General features: G+C 42.7%; 2 protein-coding genes across 2 annotated transcripts; one reads left to right on the forward strand and one right to left on the reverse strand. All coding sequences in view use genetic code 11, as the record gives it.

Annotated features, from left to right (window-relative positions):
* Positions 1-234: 234 nt before the first annotated feature.
* EGR_00533 (Regulator of nonsense transcripts) lies at positions 235-14965 on the reverse strand (the record flags this gene model as incomplete). Its single annotated transcript, XM_024489782.1, has 23 exons — positions 235-289; positions 629-746; positions 812-1079; positions 1161-1667; positions 1749-1942; positions 2744-3134; positions 3185-3324; positions 3380-3518; positions 3712-3873; positions 3955-4080; positions 5206-5483; positions 8455-8707; positions 8789-8880; positions 9825-10016; positions 11289-11379; positions 11448-11540; positions 13069-13124; positions 13193-13509; positions 13541-13755; positions 13795-14025; positions 14062-14223; positions 14257-14300; positions 14956-14965. 23 exons carry the CDS (start codon positions 14963-14965, stop codon positions 235-237), a joined length of 4134 nt encoding a protein of 1377 aa, XP_024355779.1.
* A 973-nt stretch (positions 14966-15938) lies between these two features.
* EGR_00534 (F-box only protein) lies at positions 15939-17209 on the forward strand (the record flags this gene model as incomplete). Its single annotated transcript, XM_024489783.1, has 5 exons — positions 15939-16062; positions 16099-16271; positions 16748-16882; positions 16960-17044; positions 17127-17209. The coding sequence occupies 5 exons, from the start codon at positions 15939-15941 to the stop codon at positions 17207-17209; spliced, it is 600 nt and encodes a 199-aa protein (XP_024355780.1).
* Between the last annotated feature and the right edge of the window lie 495 nt (positions 17210-17704).

Here is a 17704-nt window from a genome sequence, read left to right on the forward strand (position 1 = left end):
TACGGTGTCTTCAGTTGCGGTGTCTTCGACTGTTCTGCTGTTCTGTCGTCTTTGCTTCGTAGCCTCCCCCCTCTCCTCGGAGGATTACTGCAGGTTTGGAGGAGGAAGGAGTAGGAAGAGGCTATTGATGCAACACACTGTGAGAACCAACGCACGCACTCTTGTTCACATCTCTCACTCTCCGACTCTTTCGCTTTCTCGCCCTCTCTTCTTCACTTGGTGCTCGTGCTCCTATCACCGACGGAAGGTTCGGTAGTTGACATACGAAGGTGGTGGAGGTAGGGAGACACTACAGCAAAACCAATAATAAACAAGAATGGCGAACTGACCCTCAAAATGGGATGAGGAATGAATTTGGGGCCTTGGTAGACCAAGAATTGGGCGGAGATTAGGGTTCCTCATTCGCACACGATAAAAAGACTGCTGAAGTATCGCGGCAGTTAGGTAAGTATTTTGAATTGTTGGGGCTTGAGTTATGCCCTTTCTGGACATTTCAGTTGGCTCATTAAAGCGGTTCGACAATGCGATTTTACGCTGCGCGGGTAGTTGGTATTTAAAAAAAACGCACAATTTTTAACAAGCCAATTGAGCTTTGTGGTAAAAGAACATATTTCAATGGGTGATCTACCTGGAGGTTCCAAAAACAGCCTCAGCATCCGGAGCCCGTTTGGGATGATTGTACTTCAACCATCGGTCACGGTTTACATTCGAAGGTATTTGGGCCAGGAGATCGGAGTTGAGGCAGTCTACAGAGGTGAAGATTGGCAGAGAAGTAGCAAGGGGAGGAACATATAGAAAAGGCCCAACTTACTGGTCTCATCGGCTTCCTTCTGGGCTTTATGCATCTCGAGAACTCGTTCTTTAAGTCGCGCCTTCTCCTCCCGCTCCTCGGCTTCAATGCGAAGCAGACGTGCAGCGAATGGAACGGACCGAGGCACCGTTAATGGTACCAAGCGGGGCCGACTGGCACCCCCACCAACACAACTATTACCGCCAGATCCGCCACCTCCTGGTCGCCGTACCACCAGACTGAATTGGACAACTGATGGTGGCTCTACCTGGTCCTTGGGGGTTGTTGGCTGCAAAAAGATAATCGAACAAAGTGAACAGCTAATAAGCCAGTGGTAAAATGTTCGCTTTAAATAAACAATACGCATTACCATGCTGCCCGTGAGATCACTGTTGAGAGGCGCAGTAGGAATGCGCGGGGTCGTGGACTCCAGTGCCGCGATTATGTTCTCCGCCGTTGACTGGGTCTGCGCAGCGGCAGAGCGAGCAGCGGCCTTGCGGGCAGCAGCGGCGCCCACCCCAAGGCTCTCCAACGAGGGCAATAGGGAGGCTGTGCCGGGGATGGCGGTGGAGGTGACGGTGGCCGCGGGGCCAGCAGGAACCCCGGCACCAGGCATTATCGCCTCTGCGGTCATTCGCTCCAGCTCTGCCACAAACTCATCGTCCTCAGGACACTTCATGTACTTGGGTCGTAGACCAAGTCGTACCATCTCGTCCTCCTCCCCTTCTTCCTCTTCTGCGTCGTCCTCGCCATCTTCATTATCCTCATTCTCTTCGTCAACACCGATCTCATCAGAGTCCTCATCCGGCGCCAAAGTGACCGTATCTTCATCTTCATCATCATCACCAGCTGACTCACTGCCACTTTCTTCACCCATCTAAGTGGGGAGGGAGGGGTAATTTAGGAATCTATTTTCCTTTAAATAAAAAGCGATTAAAGTGTGGAAATCAAAACATACCTTTCCATTACGCTGCCTGGAGTTGGTACCAGCCCCATTTTCACCTTTGAAAAACTCCTCTTCATCGTCTGAATCATCCTCGTCCAGTTTGAGATCGTCTAACAGGACGATAAAAGCACAGAAATTCAAATCCACAGTTGGGTTGCAGGGCGATGTTGCGTAATCATTTGCATGACGGGCTGACGGTAATGTGACTAATAAAGTGGAAGTGGGACGGGACGGGATAGAACGGGTGAACTAGTGCATCCATATGGTATCTTAATATCAAGGATTAGCAGTTTTATTAAAACAATGCATTAGCCCAGACAAGCCAACATATTAACAAGTAGAATCGACAGATTACTTGAGGAATAAGGTTCTAAAGGCGAATGTAACCATAAATAAGGCCTGTGAAACAGGATGTGGTAAGGGAAAAAACGGACACATTTCTTACCCCGTTTCCCTATCATCTAAGCTTAAATTATTTGCCAATCCAATGCCACATCTGCGTCAATGTTTTAATAGCACGCTTTTAAGGGTTACAGGGTAATCTGTGCATACAATAACGAAAGAGAAAGATTAATCTTAACGAGGGACATAAAAAAGATATACTTTCCCTTGGATTATTAGAATTATTCGGCACAGTAGACGATAGATAAGAACGGAGGTTAAAAAGGAATGTAAAGGACACTAATAATCAAGAAGAGTACTGATGAAACAATGAAAAAGTGTGGTTAAGTAATTGTGACTTATAAAGTTAGGACGGAGCAATCGTTCTACAGGAAAATAGTAGCTCAGCTTTATTAATCAGAATTTGCATCACCATCGCACCACCACAGCAACTGATTGATTTCTTCGAATTGTGAAAACCCAACTCCCACCCAATGAGGCACAGAAAGGATACTTTTCCGTTTGTTCTTTCTCCCTTTAAACTTAAACAAGCTACTCAGCTACGATGGTGAGACTGGTTCGGTCTTTTAGGGGCTTCAAAAATGGACGAGAGAGTAGAGACTGACCTTCCTCCGATATGGTCTCCATTACCCCAGTACGAGAAGACCCCTTGTGTGTACTGAGACCATAGGACTGCATGAGTTGAATCATGCGCTGAGTGTAGCGCCTCTCTACGCTCTGCACCAGAGCTTCCGCCTCCTCCAGACTTCGGATTGTGGAGGGTTTCATTTGTAGGTGACACAGTGTCTCCTCAAACTGCTGCTCCACAGCGTCGGGGAAGGGAATTCGTTCAAAATGCTCCAGCTCCGGCGGCAACTGATCCCCACCCGTGGCTATGGTAGTAGTAGGTGAATGTGGTTCTCCTTCTTGCTTCTCTCGCTGTTCTGTAATACTGTTGGTGGCCGCCCACTTGGGAGGTGTGAATATGGGATGCATTCGCTTGGACCAGTAGTAACGCTACGGGAGAATGAAAAAGAGGACTAAGTTAGTGAAAACCTGAAGCTCACCTGAAAATAGACGACAAATATGTTGAGTTTCTTGCGTCGGCTGCCTCGGTCGAAGTAGGACCCACAAGTATCCAACAGGATGCAAACTAGGGGAATGCGCGCCAGCGAGGTGGGTGGGTCGATTAGACTTGGATTGAGACCTGTAGGTGAAGGAGAAAGAGGCATAGTCAAACTCGGAACAAAATGATCACTTACAGTCCAGGCTGACACCAAAGGTAATGAGCGAGTAGAGAGTTGTGAATATGACCGGCGATTCAATAAGTTTGTAGTTGTAGAGCAGACCAAGGTACTTCACTGTGCTCAGTCGCCGTTGGTTCATTGTTTGATCATTTCTCTACAATAAAATGGCATTTCAAGTGTTTATATGACTTCAAAAATTTCTCTAATCTAAATGAAAATTTTGATACGTAAACATTAATCCCTATGCAGCATTGAATTGCCAACCAAGAGAAAAGAAAAATTGAAAAAGGACAGCTTCAAAACCTCACTTCAAATTTTGCGATTTAGCATGCCTCTGGATTACATACCTCCATGCCAACACGCACGTCTTCAATGACATTGTCGACAACAGCAACAGCAAAGTCTTTGTGGTAAAGTGAGAGGCCCGAGAGGACGCTGGCTAGGCAGCCGATATACTGGAAGCGCACCTGCCAACTACTGGTGAAGAGATCTTTCATGAAAGAGACCAGCTGGAAAGTGTGATGGGAAGGAAACTTTTTGGACCGAAATTGAGGCCATTGTCAACTCGTTCCCAAAGGACTTTGACTTACCAGTGCGTCATTCCAGTCCATCTTTCGTAGGATTTTGAGCACGGAGTTTACGGAATTGCGATTCAAGTCGCGCCAAAGCAACTGCCTTAGGAAACGCTGCAATGGAGTCAGTTCCACCTGCCCGAACTGACGAAGACGAGAACACAGTTTGGTGAGGTGTACAACGAAAAGTCGAAGACACTCGAATAGAGGACTTTCATAAACTATTGTTTTAGAGACCATCCAATGAAATTAGTCTGTAATCGAGACATCAAAATGGGGTGCTAAAGGCTAGCAAAATCCTACAACTTCCTCGACCAAACCGTCCTTTTAGCATGAATTTAAATGCGTATGTACTGGTTCGTCGCGTTGGTTCTAGCATGGCGAAATACGCAGGGCGTCATTCGCACCCTGTCCTTCAAAGAAAGGATCATCTAAATGGATCCACTGATTATTACGCACCAAAACAATGCTAAACAAGGGATTCGCTGGAGATAACTTAAAATTCGATGACTCATGCCAGACGGACTGTCAAAATTACACCAAAGGTGTAAAGTACAAACAAGTGACAGATGAGTGCGCATACCTCGATATGCTGAAAAAGCTATGACAAATAGTTTAACCACTAAGGCAGTAACGAGGTTGGAAGGATAGAAATGAGTGCTCCGAACAAGCTTAAAAGTACCTTGCCAACGGAGACACGACAGATGAATCTGATTACCAATATCACCCATTTCAAAGTCTTGTTAAGATGGTAATCTATGACTTTGTTCCTGTCTCGTAAACGGTTACAGCCAGGTAACCACCGCAGTAGTTGCTAAGGCAAGTGTGCAGTGTTGTGCAAGTTTCGCTGATAGCATTTATGGTCTCCAATCTTCCAAACATTCGAAATAAGGCCCAGGTTCCCTTAAAACGTCTTTGGTCGTTATACAGGGGCTACATTGTAGTATTATTTTAAGCAGACCACGGTTGCTGGCATGTTTTTGAGCCGTTGAAGTGAACAACGACCATTAAGAGCGACGAAAGCAGCACGCAAAACAAAGTGGAAACCAAGTAACATAAGGTTAATAGCATTGACTGCGGTTGTTAACTCGCTAGTCTCTCCTATTCTTAATGATCCAATGTGGTGCTACAAACATTGTCAAGTCTCCATTCTTCGTGAAGCTACTTCAAGAAAGACACCAGACCTTACCAAATGGATTGCAACATAACGGCTTTAAGTCCCCCTTACAAAAAAGGTTTTCTGCTAATAAAGCCGAAATAGTAACTCACATTTGTGGCATTTTTGGGTGGATCACAGAAGAAAAAGGTGTTTTCAATCATAAGAGAGTAGCGCGCATCCATGTGAAGGGCATTCTTCTTGCGCAGCATGATCTCCAGGTAGATTTGCGTGCGCCGATGAGTGGCCGGCGAACGGTAAAGGAAGCGGCCGCAGGTGTCCAGCAACCCGCAGGCCATGTCGATCTGGTGATGCACAAAGTTGGGCAGCAAGCGCTTCACGCAGTTCAGTGCCTCGTCCGCTGGGAAGACGCGGAACTTCACCAACTCTCCTAGTCAAGTTAGATTAGAATTACTCAGTGAATTAAAGTACCTTCGAGTAACTATTAATAATAGTGAAGCATTAGGCATGAAGTGTCCCGTATGATAGTTGATTCCAATTTACTACAATATTGTTTTGATGGCCGAATCAGAAGAATGATCACATAGAGTCAAGTATGACGCTCAAAAGAGGGCTAGGACTGTGCGACTGTTGGTCTCCTATGAAGTAGCTTCCGAGTCTTTTAATGCTGCCATACTTATCCTCGATTACGACCATAGAGATAAAGGAGACTACATCTTTACTATGAGTAGGAAGGATCATAAGGGCAGTTTAATCATGCTCGAATAGTGTCTCGAACATGTCGAAAACATAACGGAGAGTATCCCAACCTGCCAGCATAAAGTCGTAGCATTCGGGCAACGGAACTAATGATTCTGCAGCCATTTTTATGTGAAACACTTCTTGAAATAGCCCGACTAACATGTGATGATACACTGAGAGGTATTTAATAGACTAGAAGACAATTGCTTCAATAAGAGGAGTCCGTCATGCGAGGGAAATCCGAGCGCCCAAAAGTTGGATACTTAGTTCACCTAAAAAGCGTCGACGTGAGCCTTTCAGTTGCTGCCATTCGAATACGGCCTTATCCAATTGTTCGCATTAAGTAAAGTCATTTAATTTTGTAATAGTCGAACCTTGAAACGCTAAAATTATGGGTGGAAAAACTTCAAAATATGTATTCCTTTTCCCCAGGTTTGATACTAGAATCAATCATCATTGCTTACTTATGCGAAAATAAAAGAATCCCAAAATCTTCCGGCCCTGTCTATCGTATAAGGTAGCAAAATTACTTCAAAACATGATGGGAGTGTCTACAACCCCAGAGAAATGCTCCTGTTTAACTTTTTAGGACTTTCCGCTCTTTTTGATAGCTGCCAATCATTCTGGAAATCGTGATTCTGCATGGCCAAGCGACTCCGACTCAGCTGAAGTCTATGACTTGACTCTCGGCGGTCGACGTGATTCCTCGACTAGGCCCGTACCCACGCGCCATAGCCTTGAGTTGACCCGCCCGCGTTTATCAACAAAGCTTTCTGTCCTGAGGTATTGACGCAATTGTTATCTGGTTGGTGTGAGATAAAAACCTCCGGCTGCTTCCGCACACAACGCCAGGTCATGAGAATTAGCAACCAATGATAACAGCGGCAGCTCAGCTGAGCGTGCAAACTCTCCGTGCTTTGCATAACTTGATCGACTATAGGAGAATAACACGCCCGACAATTTTTAATAATTATTATCACTTCACCTAGGCAATTTAACCTTAGCCGAAATCGCCTAAGTTGGAATTGTTATGAAAGAGTGGTCTCGTATAACCCGTTTCCAACGTTATTTGCAGCTTGTGTGTAGTCGCACCAAAATCAACTATTTGCTCTCCATCACCAGCAAAAATTCTTCTTATTTTCCAGCGCATTGCACAAAAGAGATGATTTTGATCTGTGAGTGTCCACTGATAAACAATGATACCTTCTTGAAGTGGAAGTATTCGACAAAATGGGCAAAGACTCTGAATCAAGTGTCAAAACTAAGTACCTACAGAGATCAGCTATTATTTTAGTGGCCAATTTAGGTGACTACGCATTGGAGCTTCACCGAGCTAGATAAGTCGAACTGGCAGGAGGGAAGCCTGCTAAGATTTCAAGACTGGACAACTGAATGAGGCGCTAAGCCCTTGAAAGACTGTTTACACGAAGCCCACGCAAGCATTCCTCTTTGAACCAAGCGCAGCAACTGGTCCTTACATCATTATCAATACGAAAAATGTTGGTTTGTGTCCAGCGTTAGCTTTGCGAAGCTCAACCAATTGATAACAAGTGAAAGCCTTACTAAATCAGTTAAACAAAATGACAAGATGTTGTAAACTTGCAAATAGGTAGAGAAAATTGGTCAGGATAAAGGGCAACACCGAGTCTGCAAACAATACAGGATTGGACATTTTACCGCTCATACGAATACCACGGACCAAACTCCAAGCGGGAGATGGACTTAGGATCTCATGTGCGGCATTCACCACGTCCCCAAGATATATACCTCTATCAAGCTATAGAATAATATCCTATTAAATGCGCGAAAGATGTTAACAATGCCTCTTGCAATTTAACAGTCTTCGAATATAACCGTATAAACAATGCACCTTTCCTTTTAAATGAAAAAAAAAAACAGTCATCGCTAGATTGGGCGAACGAGAAGGCTGTTTACACGGCTTCCTGATTAAGATATAACGAAATAAACATTTAAATGGAAAGGCGTTCCATAGTTAATAACCGAACGACAAAACTATCCACCGGAGCAAAATTTTGCGTTAAATTTTTACACTGCAAAGACGAAAACTCCATTTGGCTATCCTCTAAAGCTACATTCCTCATTTATTAAAATGCAAATTTAACTTTCGAACTGCTGTGATCGAAGGAAGCAAAACTAATTGTAAATAGATTTGTAGAGCCGTTCATGTTATGGCACATATGACTTAGAAGTCCCACCGACATACCACCTTAGTCCAGTAATAACAAGTGTCCTGTGGTTATTTTCCTTTCAAACTCCGATTCACAAAGAAGGGGGATCATAAGTACCTTAGAGTACAGGACAAATAAGTTCTTATACAAGAAAGTGTCCGTCCGATCCCACCTTATTCAGACCAAAAGATCTAAACCTCGAAACCAGTCGACCACATTCCATAATTGACTACCATTTCTTCTCCTAGACACAAAATTCCCTCTTGAATTGTAGAAGCACTTATTTCGGCTCGATGATCCCACCGTCCGAGATTCTAAGCCGCCAATTACCTCAATGGTAAAAAGGTATTATCAACAGTTAACTCAAAAGGGGAAGTCGCGTAACTTACTCCCCACCGTATAACTGAACACCGTTCTAAATCGGAATGTTCAATATTCAATGATCACTAGCTCTAGATACTAAGCACGTACCAATGAAGCGGACGGTCTTCAGTTTGGACTCCAAATTAACCTGGTCCTTCTTATGCAGGTGCCAGCGAAACTCCTGGAGCAGAGCGTTATTGAGGTCCTGGCTGAGATCAGGCATTACTGGATTAAGAGTGGCTACAAAGCGTGCGTAGAAGGGCAGGAGGTCGTAACGTGTGCGTGGCACCGAGGCCAGCGCATTAGCCAGCCGCCGGCGATTCGGCTTCTTGTTTAGGTTCACGCAAAAGTCGTACGCTGCCTGTGAGGAAAGAGATAAACCATCTCAGTTAGCTGGTAAGAGCTGAAGTGGAGAAGGGAGGAGGTGAGACAATAGACGAACCCGATCAATGAGGTCGCGATTGACGCATTTGGGAAGTTGAGTGAGGAAAGTGTCCATCATCATCTTCGCACTTGGTGGGCCCTCTTCTTCACCTTTACGAAATGAAGATAAAAAGAGGAAAGTGAGTCAGAGCATTCACACGTTTTCAAACTCATGCAAGCACGCCTGCAATGTGCCTAAAAATCTCATGTCACGTGGCATTACACCACCGTGCAAACAGCAACAGGAGCCTAGGTGCGACAGTTCGGTTTGCTCAATAATGTGCAACTAGCAAATAATCAAACTATCTGGATGGTTTCAGTCGCTACTGAATTTCGCTTCAAAATGATGTATGCAACAAAACTCCATTAACATGACAGATGGTGGATTGGAAGGTTTGCACTTTTGATGTGCTTAATGCCTCAAAATAAGCATCTTGGAGAGAGGTCGTTTTAAAATAGGATAACATCACCTTTCCTGGAAATATTGCACTAGGATGCACAGCAAAACTGCTGCATCTAGGCCATACTTTACTAGGAAAGGGTTTGAAATGGGCAGATATCCCAGTTTTCACATTGTAGGAAGCAACATAGAAGTACATTTGGACTTTCCAATACCGCCGACAGCAATACCACCTTAGATTCATCGCTGGATAAGGTATGGGCAAGGGATTTGGCTACACGAACGCTACAGATAAAGGCAAATATGAAGTTTGGCTTTGGCATTCAGCGGCATAAAATTCGAAGTTGATTGCTTAGGGAACATTCGTCACCTCCCTTAATTAAACCACTTAAGATCGCCCCTTGCCATAAATAAGCTCAACAGAACTCCTACCAAAATGCACTGGAATGACACCTGCTTTAAATACAAAAGACTAAACATGTCCTTTCAGCCTTCCATCATTCTACCTCCACACCGGTATTATGGAGTTCCATTTGCGTTATTCGCAACACTATTCGCCTAGTCCCCTGCACGCTTAGAATAGAGCTTCTGCGGTTATTCAGCCCCACATTTATAATAGTAACAAAAGTAAAATAAAGATAAATCACAAACTGACGTGTCTCCGGGGAAAACTTGTCTACAGACTTTTGCCCTGTAGAGGTTGAGGATGCGGCGCTACCATTGGCGGAGGTTGACGACAATCCCCCACCTTCCTGGCCAGCCTCGAGAGTTTTTGGGCAGATAATATCCTCCTCTGCCTCCTCTTCTGCCTGTGCCAATTCACTCTCCACCTTTTCCACGTCGATTTCTGTCAGATCCAGGACATGCGGGGGAGGAGCACATACGTTCACGCATTACACAGACAAGCATTTGTTTGAATTATGCCCTTTCAGTCTCCTACGATTTGGCTAGCAGCCCGGTACTGTGTTATCCTTACCAAATTTCTCCCAGTCTCTGCACATTTGTATCTATATCCAGATTTGTTCAATTTAAAACGTTTTTGGAGATGACCCAGATGATACATTGGTAGCAGTAACACGCAAACCCCTTTCAAAAGGCTGTAGAATGAAGACATCTATAGTGGATGACTGAATCCGGACAATTAGGGCAATTGCAAAAACTCCGGCTCTGCACAATGGCCAGTAACACAACAAGACCAGAGCTAAGCCAGTTGAAAACATCTTTTATGGAAATTATTGGAATTTTTGAATGAACAGTTAAATGATTAATATCATAATAGGAATTCTTACTTTTTCACATTAAAAAAAGCCAAGAGCAACCCAAATCAGATGTTGGGCAACATTACAATGGTGAAAATATGGTTAGGGGGTAAGAGTGCGGAAAATGTCCCCATTAAACTACTATATATTGCATTTTAATGAATGATTCTATCTCAAAACAAATGGTCCCCACAACAGAGATTTTTGTAGGAAATACGCTTTTGTAAGACACGGAGGAACCTTGAGCAAAACAGAATAAATGAGCCCCTAAGGTGTGGTTGATGAAGAGTATGGGACGGATGGTTTTCCCGTAAATAAACTGCATACATCACCATGCCCGCAATCAGATGTCGTGGCGGAGTTCTCGTTTCACAAATTTGACTGCTTTGTGATAGCAGAAAAAGGGAAATTACACGATGATTGTCGAGAACGATGCTGGAGAGAGGAGGAACAATAGGTAAGGGAGAGATATCTGTTTAAAGTACAAATTCAACAGCGAGAGCCTTTCAGGTTCCGCAAATCGGCCACCATTTAAGTGTCACGACTTTCTGTCCACGTCACCGTTGCTGTTTGTCACTCAGCTCGTCTCTACACTTGTTACGAAGTCATGTTCAGATATACACCTTATAGGGTCAAACATGGCTTTAATCTCCATTAGATAATGATACCTTTGGTATTGCGCATTAATATTAGTTGCGCACTAATCACTAGTGCGCTAGTCCCCCTTTGAGGTCATATCAAATCACGTGGGTTTCAATTCTTGGAGAAACGTATCGCATAAACATAACAAGGAAGCCTAGAAATATGGATGGCGCAATAGGCACTAGTAGCTTCACGCAGTACTTGAGAACTTCGCCTACCATCGTTAGAGGATTCATCTGCAGAAGCAGGATCATCCTTTTTGAGCTGTGCCATCTTCGAAGTGGACTGCTCGCTTTCTTTGTACAAAATCTAGGAGGGAAAAAGGAAATAAATACTGCTGCAGACTTCGAAATTTCCCTTCCTTAACAAAAACTCACAGCAGGGATCATGGCACGAATGTCCTGCAGGCTTTCGTAGAATAATCGCGTGTCCTCATCCTCGAATAGAGACGAGTTGTCAGCGTCACCACCCTACGATAGAGATAAGGATAACAAAGGGCACATTACATCAGGGCAGGGCTATAGCAAGGATGACGTAATCGTGTCACAATGAGGGTAAGTCAGCTTGACCTTTGACAAGATCAGCCGCACGTAAACCGTTAAAAACAGTTTCAGAACCTTTTATAATCTGTTTACCTCAAATATTTGATTCCTCCATGATGAAACTGATTGTGAACATTGATCATCCTTCATAAAATATTAACTTAATTAAATCCGACAATGACTGGTCTTCCCAACGTCGAGAGCGCTCTGTACCTATCAGCACGACTACTGCCAAAATTCCCAATCCACTCGCAGAAGACTTTGCGAGGGAAATTTGCCTTTCTACTGAAAACGCACCCCAAATACATGAATTTGTGATACTGGCAAACATCTGTCGTTCACAATAACCAAAGCGTAGCATAATTTAGACACCGAGTTTTACAGCCATCTTTGTCTTAAAATAGCAGCTGCTGTTCAATGACAGCCCTAGTTGACTCACAAGACAAAAAATTAAGTGAAGTGTTTGAAAAAATATTACCACTACCCCTCCGAAAACCGCCTCCAAAATTTCCTTTGTGATAGGGTGCAGTCGGAGTGAGTGAAAGGTGATCCTCCAACCAACACTGGTTACAGCGTAGGACTTAGGTGACGTCAGTGCCATTGCATTGCTAAAACCAAGGTGACATCACGCACTACGTGGGCTGTTCGAGACATTGTTCGCATCTTCATAACTCTGTGTATATGACTTTTCCAACAGTGACATTTCTTTTTGATGCGACTTCATAAATCGGGCGGGTGAAACCAACAGCATCAGCTTTTTTGTTGTTAATCATCCGGAGCACCTTAAATTACGCGCAAATCAAAATCCTCGATGCCACCAATGGAAGAGAGAAGCCACCGTCTCCACGTTGAGCACACACGTCGATCGAAATAAAATTGTGCTCTTGGCATCACAGAGCACCCCATAACCGACTGCCAGCCAGTGCACTTACCTGTAAGGACAGTCGCCTCACCAGACAAAATTAGCCAAATGACGCACTCATACAAAACCTATTTGGCCACTTCATCTCTACCTTTCGTTTTTACTGATCAGAAATGTTAAAAAATAGGAAGACGCTTCAAATTTTTGACATCAAGGAGCATGAAAGCGTTCAAGACAAATTGATAACGAAAGTATGGAACAAAATGCCCAAATTACAATGAATTAGCGTAGTATTCTCGCAGCAATGCCAAATGTTTCGCAAAACAAAGTATACCTAGATAGCTATGCCTGTTTGGGGAAAACTAGTCAGGGTTCAAACGCCATTAAAAACGGTGTTTGCATTCATAAATAAGCAGGAATCTAAAATATTTTAATCAATTACCAAGAAACTGCCTGCATTACAAAAATGTCTTCCGTTTAGGATGCATCAATTGAATTTCTCGTGCCAATAAAAAGACTAAATTTGGGCTTTTTAGGATAGTAGGCGTACGGTTCTTGGGTTTCAAGGCAAATAACAGTGAAAAGTGACCTTACCTCAGAGACATGTAGCTGACCTTCCGTCTTCAACCCATTATTCTCATCCTCCTCAACTAGTCAAAAGAAAAATAAAACTCAGCAACGACTACGGGTGAGGAAAGAGAAACGACGCACAACCCACCTGCAACAAGTGTTTCCATAGCAGGTGGTGCCTCCTTATCCACAACGTCAGCAAGAATAGATACTGCCTCGTGGAACTTCTTGCAAGTCGCCACTAGCTGCATCTCCTTCTCATGACGCTCCGGGTGGACCTCGCCCTTAGTGAACATCTGGTGGCGGTTGGAGGCAATAACTCGGCGTGCCTCCTTTGCCATGCCCGTCAGACGCTCCAGTGCTGCTGTGTAGTAGTCATGGAAGAGACCGCGACACTTGGTCTTCCGCTCCTTCGGGAGAAACGCCGAACGCCGTATAGTGGCACCGTACTTCTTTGCAAGAGTCCTAAACAGCGTGAGCGTTGGTGGCTACTTACGTGTATTTTCGAGGGATGAGACCGGCCCAGTCGTCACCACAGGCCTTGACGAAGCTAGAGACAATACCAATGTTTACAAAGTTCTTATCCCCGTTAGTGAGTTGAGTAAGTTGGAGTGCGAGGAGCCGAACACTGTCATTCTCGGGTAGAACGCCAACCGTGATTGAGTCGGCAAAGAGAACCAAATCGACACGCAATTTAGAGAGGTTTTGAGCCTAAGTTAAGAGCATGACAAGGGGTATGGTATAACTCACTTTCTCCGTCTTCTGCTGTGAGAATACCTTCTTCCAAGCGTCCAAAAGAAGACTGGAAAAATCAGAATACCGACGGTGCATGAGCGAGCAAAGTTGTAGCATAAATGGAATGTCTGTCATCTTCACTTTGGGCTCTGTTATGGCGGTGGCCACCTCTGCTACGTACTTTGACAAATTCAGCCCCTCAAAATCCTTTAGGAGCGATTCTTTAGAGCTTTCTGTTAAGTTTCGCTGGAGAAAAGAGGGTTATGAAGTATAGCGACATACAATCTTCTTTACGAAAGCAGTATTTTTCTTAAGAGTTGAGTCTTTCTTGGAGAAGAACCGTTCGTCAGGCCAATTGTTCACAGCCGCATTGTTTTCTCTCAATAAGTCTGACTTCATTGTGAGCTTTTCAGCAATCTCTGACATGTAGTCAGAAAGGACTTTCTGCAGAGGTTAAAGAATAAAAAATTAACAAACCTTATTCTCTTCATCACCCGGCGAGGGAGGCCTTGACTTAGCAGCTAAAGGGGGGAATCCAACAAGAATTAACAGAAACTTCAATGCATCAGATTAACTAAGTTTTGAACGTTTGACATAAATTGATAAGGTTTGGGTACGAAGAAAATTCACGGTCAGAAAAGCGCTTTGAGTTTGACATTCCTATCCTCTTAAGCGTTAAGCTACATCAAAATGAATGATATTGGCAAGAAAGTGTGGACAAGTAATCTGTCGCATTGAATAGCCTACATCAACTGTTCATGCTAAAAATTTAGTTCGTGAATTAGTTTAAGACATTTCAAAGTCCTAGGATTCTGCTGTTACGATCCGAAAAGACTGAATATAAGCTTGATTCCTCCATTTTGCTTTCATAATTAGCGTCTCGAGTAACTAACAGAAACGTGTAAAACATGACACCATTGTTTGGTCAAAGCTAGGCGCAACAGACTTAATAGAGAGTATTAGCATCAACCTCAAGTTGCCTTAGAACTTCCAAATTGTAATTTTAAAGTAGATATGTACAGTAAGTCAACCTATCAATACCATACTTCTTTACAGTGGACGACAACAAAAAGCCACATAGGGACCTGAATAAGACCTGTTTATTTCTGTTAGTCCAGAAGCAAAGGTGGTAATACCACAGTATTTAAGGAAAATCAAATAACTACGAGGACGAACCTTCGAACATCATGAGAAAGCGAGCAGCATACAACCGACTCCAAAGAGTTAGTAAACTAACCAATGAACATTAAACAATCAGCGCTAACATTATCAACAGTATCGTTCGACTGATAAAACAACATTTGCCTAGCAGAAGATAAAAATTGACTTAAACAAGCAATATTGCGTGCATTTTCTGCCAAGAAATACAAAAATTATTACCAAATTGCAGGCAGATGCTCAACTTTTAATAGAAAATGTTACAAGCATTATCGTGAGGTTATTTAAAACAAAAACCAAATTACCATTTTGTACAACTTTACAGACAGCAGAAACGGGGGATAGCTTACAATAATTGCCAATTATTTGCGTTGGTAGAAACTTATATTAAGTTGGTTGCTTTAGACCCCACACTGTTGTGTGTATTACTTTTCAAGTTTTGAATTTGTGTGGGAATGGTGAAGCTGTCACCTACTTAATAGGCATACATTACAGCCTTTTAAATGCAAGCTAATGTTTTTTTTGATGTTTACCGCCCTGGACTTTATAAATCCAATATTAAGGTAACGAGACCGCCTAACTATTTCGTACTTCTCCATGGAAAAATTATTTTCCAGTGGCCTTGAATGTATCCATGTCCCTTAATGTGGTTTTTCAAAGGGCACGATAATGCTGACCTGTTTCGAAAGCCCGATATTCAAATGTTATCAAGTATTTAATGATGAAGTAGTTGCCACTTTTACGGCTACTGCTCCTTCTCCTCAGAGGGATTTTTACCATTTGCAGGTTCTAAAAGACAAGGTAAGGCTTTTTCTCAGAAAGTAGTCATTGAGGGCCAAAGGATTTCTTGTGTATGCTCATATGCAGACTATGCTCTTGGTAATTAAATACCCGTGTAAATAAGTGTGAGGATTTTGGAATGTCTAATGGCCTTGCGTTTTCGCCCATTTGTCCTTGTTATTTTTATTTTAAGTACTTTCAAGTACCCAAAACATGTTCCAATGTTATTGAAACAGATCATCTGGAGAAGCTGGCGAATAACATCACGCAATGAAGCAGAGAAATATAGTCCTACCCAACTTGTTGAATCATTTCCAGGATTTAAGCAGAATGAACAATTAAGAGGTATACTATTTTTAATACGCATTTGAGTATTACTAGGCCAGATTCGTCATATTATGGGGAAAAATACTGTGAGATTTTGTGACTGTGTCGTTAAAGGGCAACTCGATTTTCTGCCTCGTATGCCACCCTCTATACTAAAGAGAATTATTAATTTCGTCAATGCTGAGGACATTGTTAACCTGGGGAGGTCCTGCAAATCAATATTTGAGGTAAATTCTCTTTGACTGACTTCGTCAAAATTGATTACTATTAATTACACCCAATTTTTGATATTTCTTGTTGGTCTTTGTATTTGACTTTTAAACTAAAATGCAAGTATTCATTTATGCTAATATTTGGTGGCAACCCAGTTGTAATTCAATAACAAATCTAAATATGGTGGAATATTTGATTAAAGTGAACTTGGTTTGAAATTGTTCGAAATAAATTTGGTATTGTTTGTAAGCTGTAGTAATGTGATCGGTCTGTAGTGATTTAGGCGGATATTGTTTGTGCCTATAATGGATTTTCGCAAGTTCATCTGTTTCAGTCGAACATATTGTCCTAATTTTTCTAGTGCATGACACGCTTAGCCCTCACAAAAAATCATGTCCTGATGTCTTTACTGCAAAAATGAAGTGTTTTAATATACTCTAGAAGGAAATGTTTAATCATCTGCTTTGGGATGCATTTATTATTGCCATAGATATGCAACAGCGATGAAGTCTGGAGAGCTGTATATTGTCGATATCACAAAGAGCCTCCAAACAAAGTCGTTAGAGAACTGGCAGAAAAATACGGTTGGAAACGCGTCTTCTTTACGAATAAGTTGAAACTTCAGGTAAGTGAACAACTGTGGACTTAATTTAACCATGTTATCTTTTGAATAAGGTTTTATAACAAATTACTCCATTTCAGCTGCAAATTCGCCGTCTGCGATTGGATAGGGGCCAGCCCGCAGGTGACGAAGCAGCAAACGATAAAATAAACAACGTGGCAAGCGGTATGAGTATCTTTCTCACTTATCCTTATTTTTAGCCAGTAGCATAATCCTTTGTCATCGCTTTTTAATTACCTCTTTTTAGGTAAAACTCCCACCCTCATGGATTCACAGTCTCAGCACCCACAAAAAGCTTACCTGAGAGGCTTCTCAAGTCTTGAATCCTAGAGAGGGGTTGACATGCTTCGCAGAAGGACTTGGTATTGCTCTCCAAGTCTTTCTTCCATTATTTATTTGACTATAGAAGCGCTATGGACTATAAATCAGGGGTAGAAGGCGTGTGTTACTGAAAATGTTCCACTATTTTGCATCAATAAATATGCTCTAAATGCGAATAATCTTTTAAAACACGGAGGTGATTTGTTGTCTTAGCCAGTCCTAGAATTATTTGGCTTAAGTCTACTCTGAACGCCGATCAGGTTGTGTCGTTAAAATTTGTGACAGGTTTCACTGAAATGTGTGTTGGCATATGTTTGCTGAGCAAGCAAGCCTGAGCATCATGTCTTCTTTCATCTTCAAAGAAGACTTGGGGTGCCATAGTAGCAGACCATAAGTACAATAAGTTATAGTCAAATACAATTTGCACTTTTTTGTTACAAAACAGTGGTGGACTTTTGCATTTTAGGGCATTTACTTGCAACCAATTTAATCAACAACATCCGA

This window comes from Echinococcus granulosus (genome assembly GCF_000524195.1).
Source record: "Echinococcus granulosus chromosome Unknown EG_S00002, whole genome shotgun sequence".
Classification (NCBI taxonomy): domain Eukaryota; kingdom Metazoa; phylum Platyhelminthes; class Cestoda; order Cyclophyllidea; family Taeniidae; genus Echinococcus; species Echinococcus granulosus.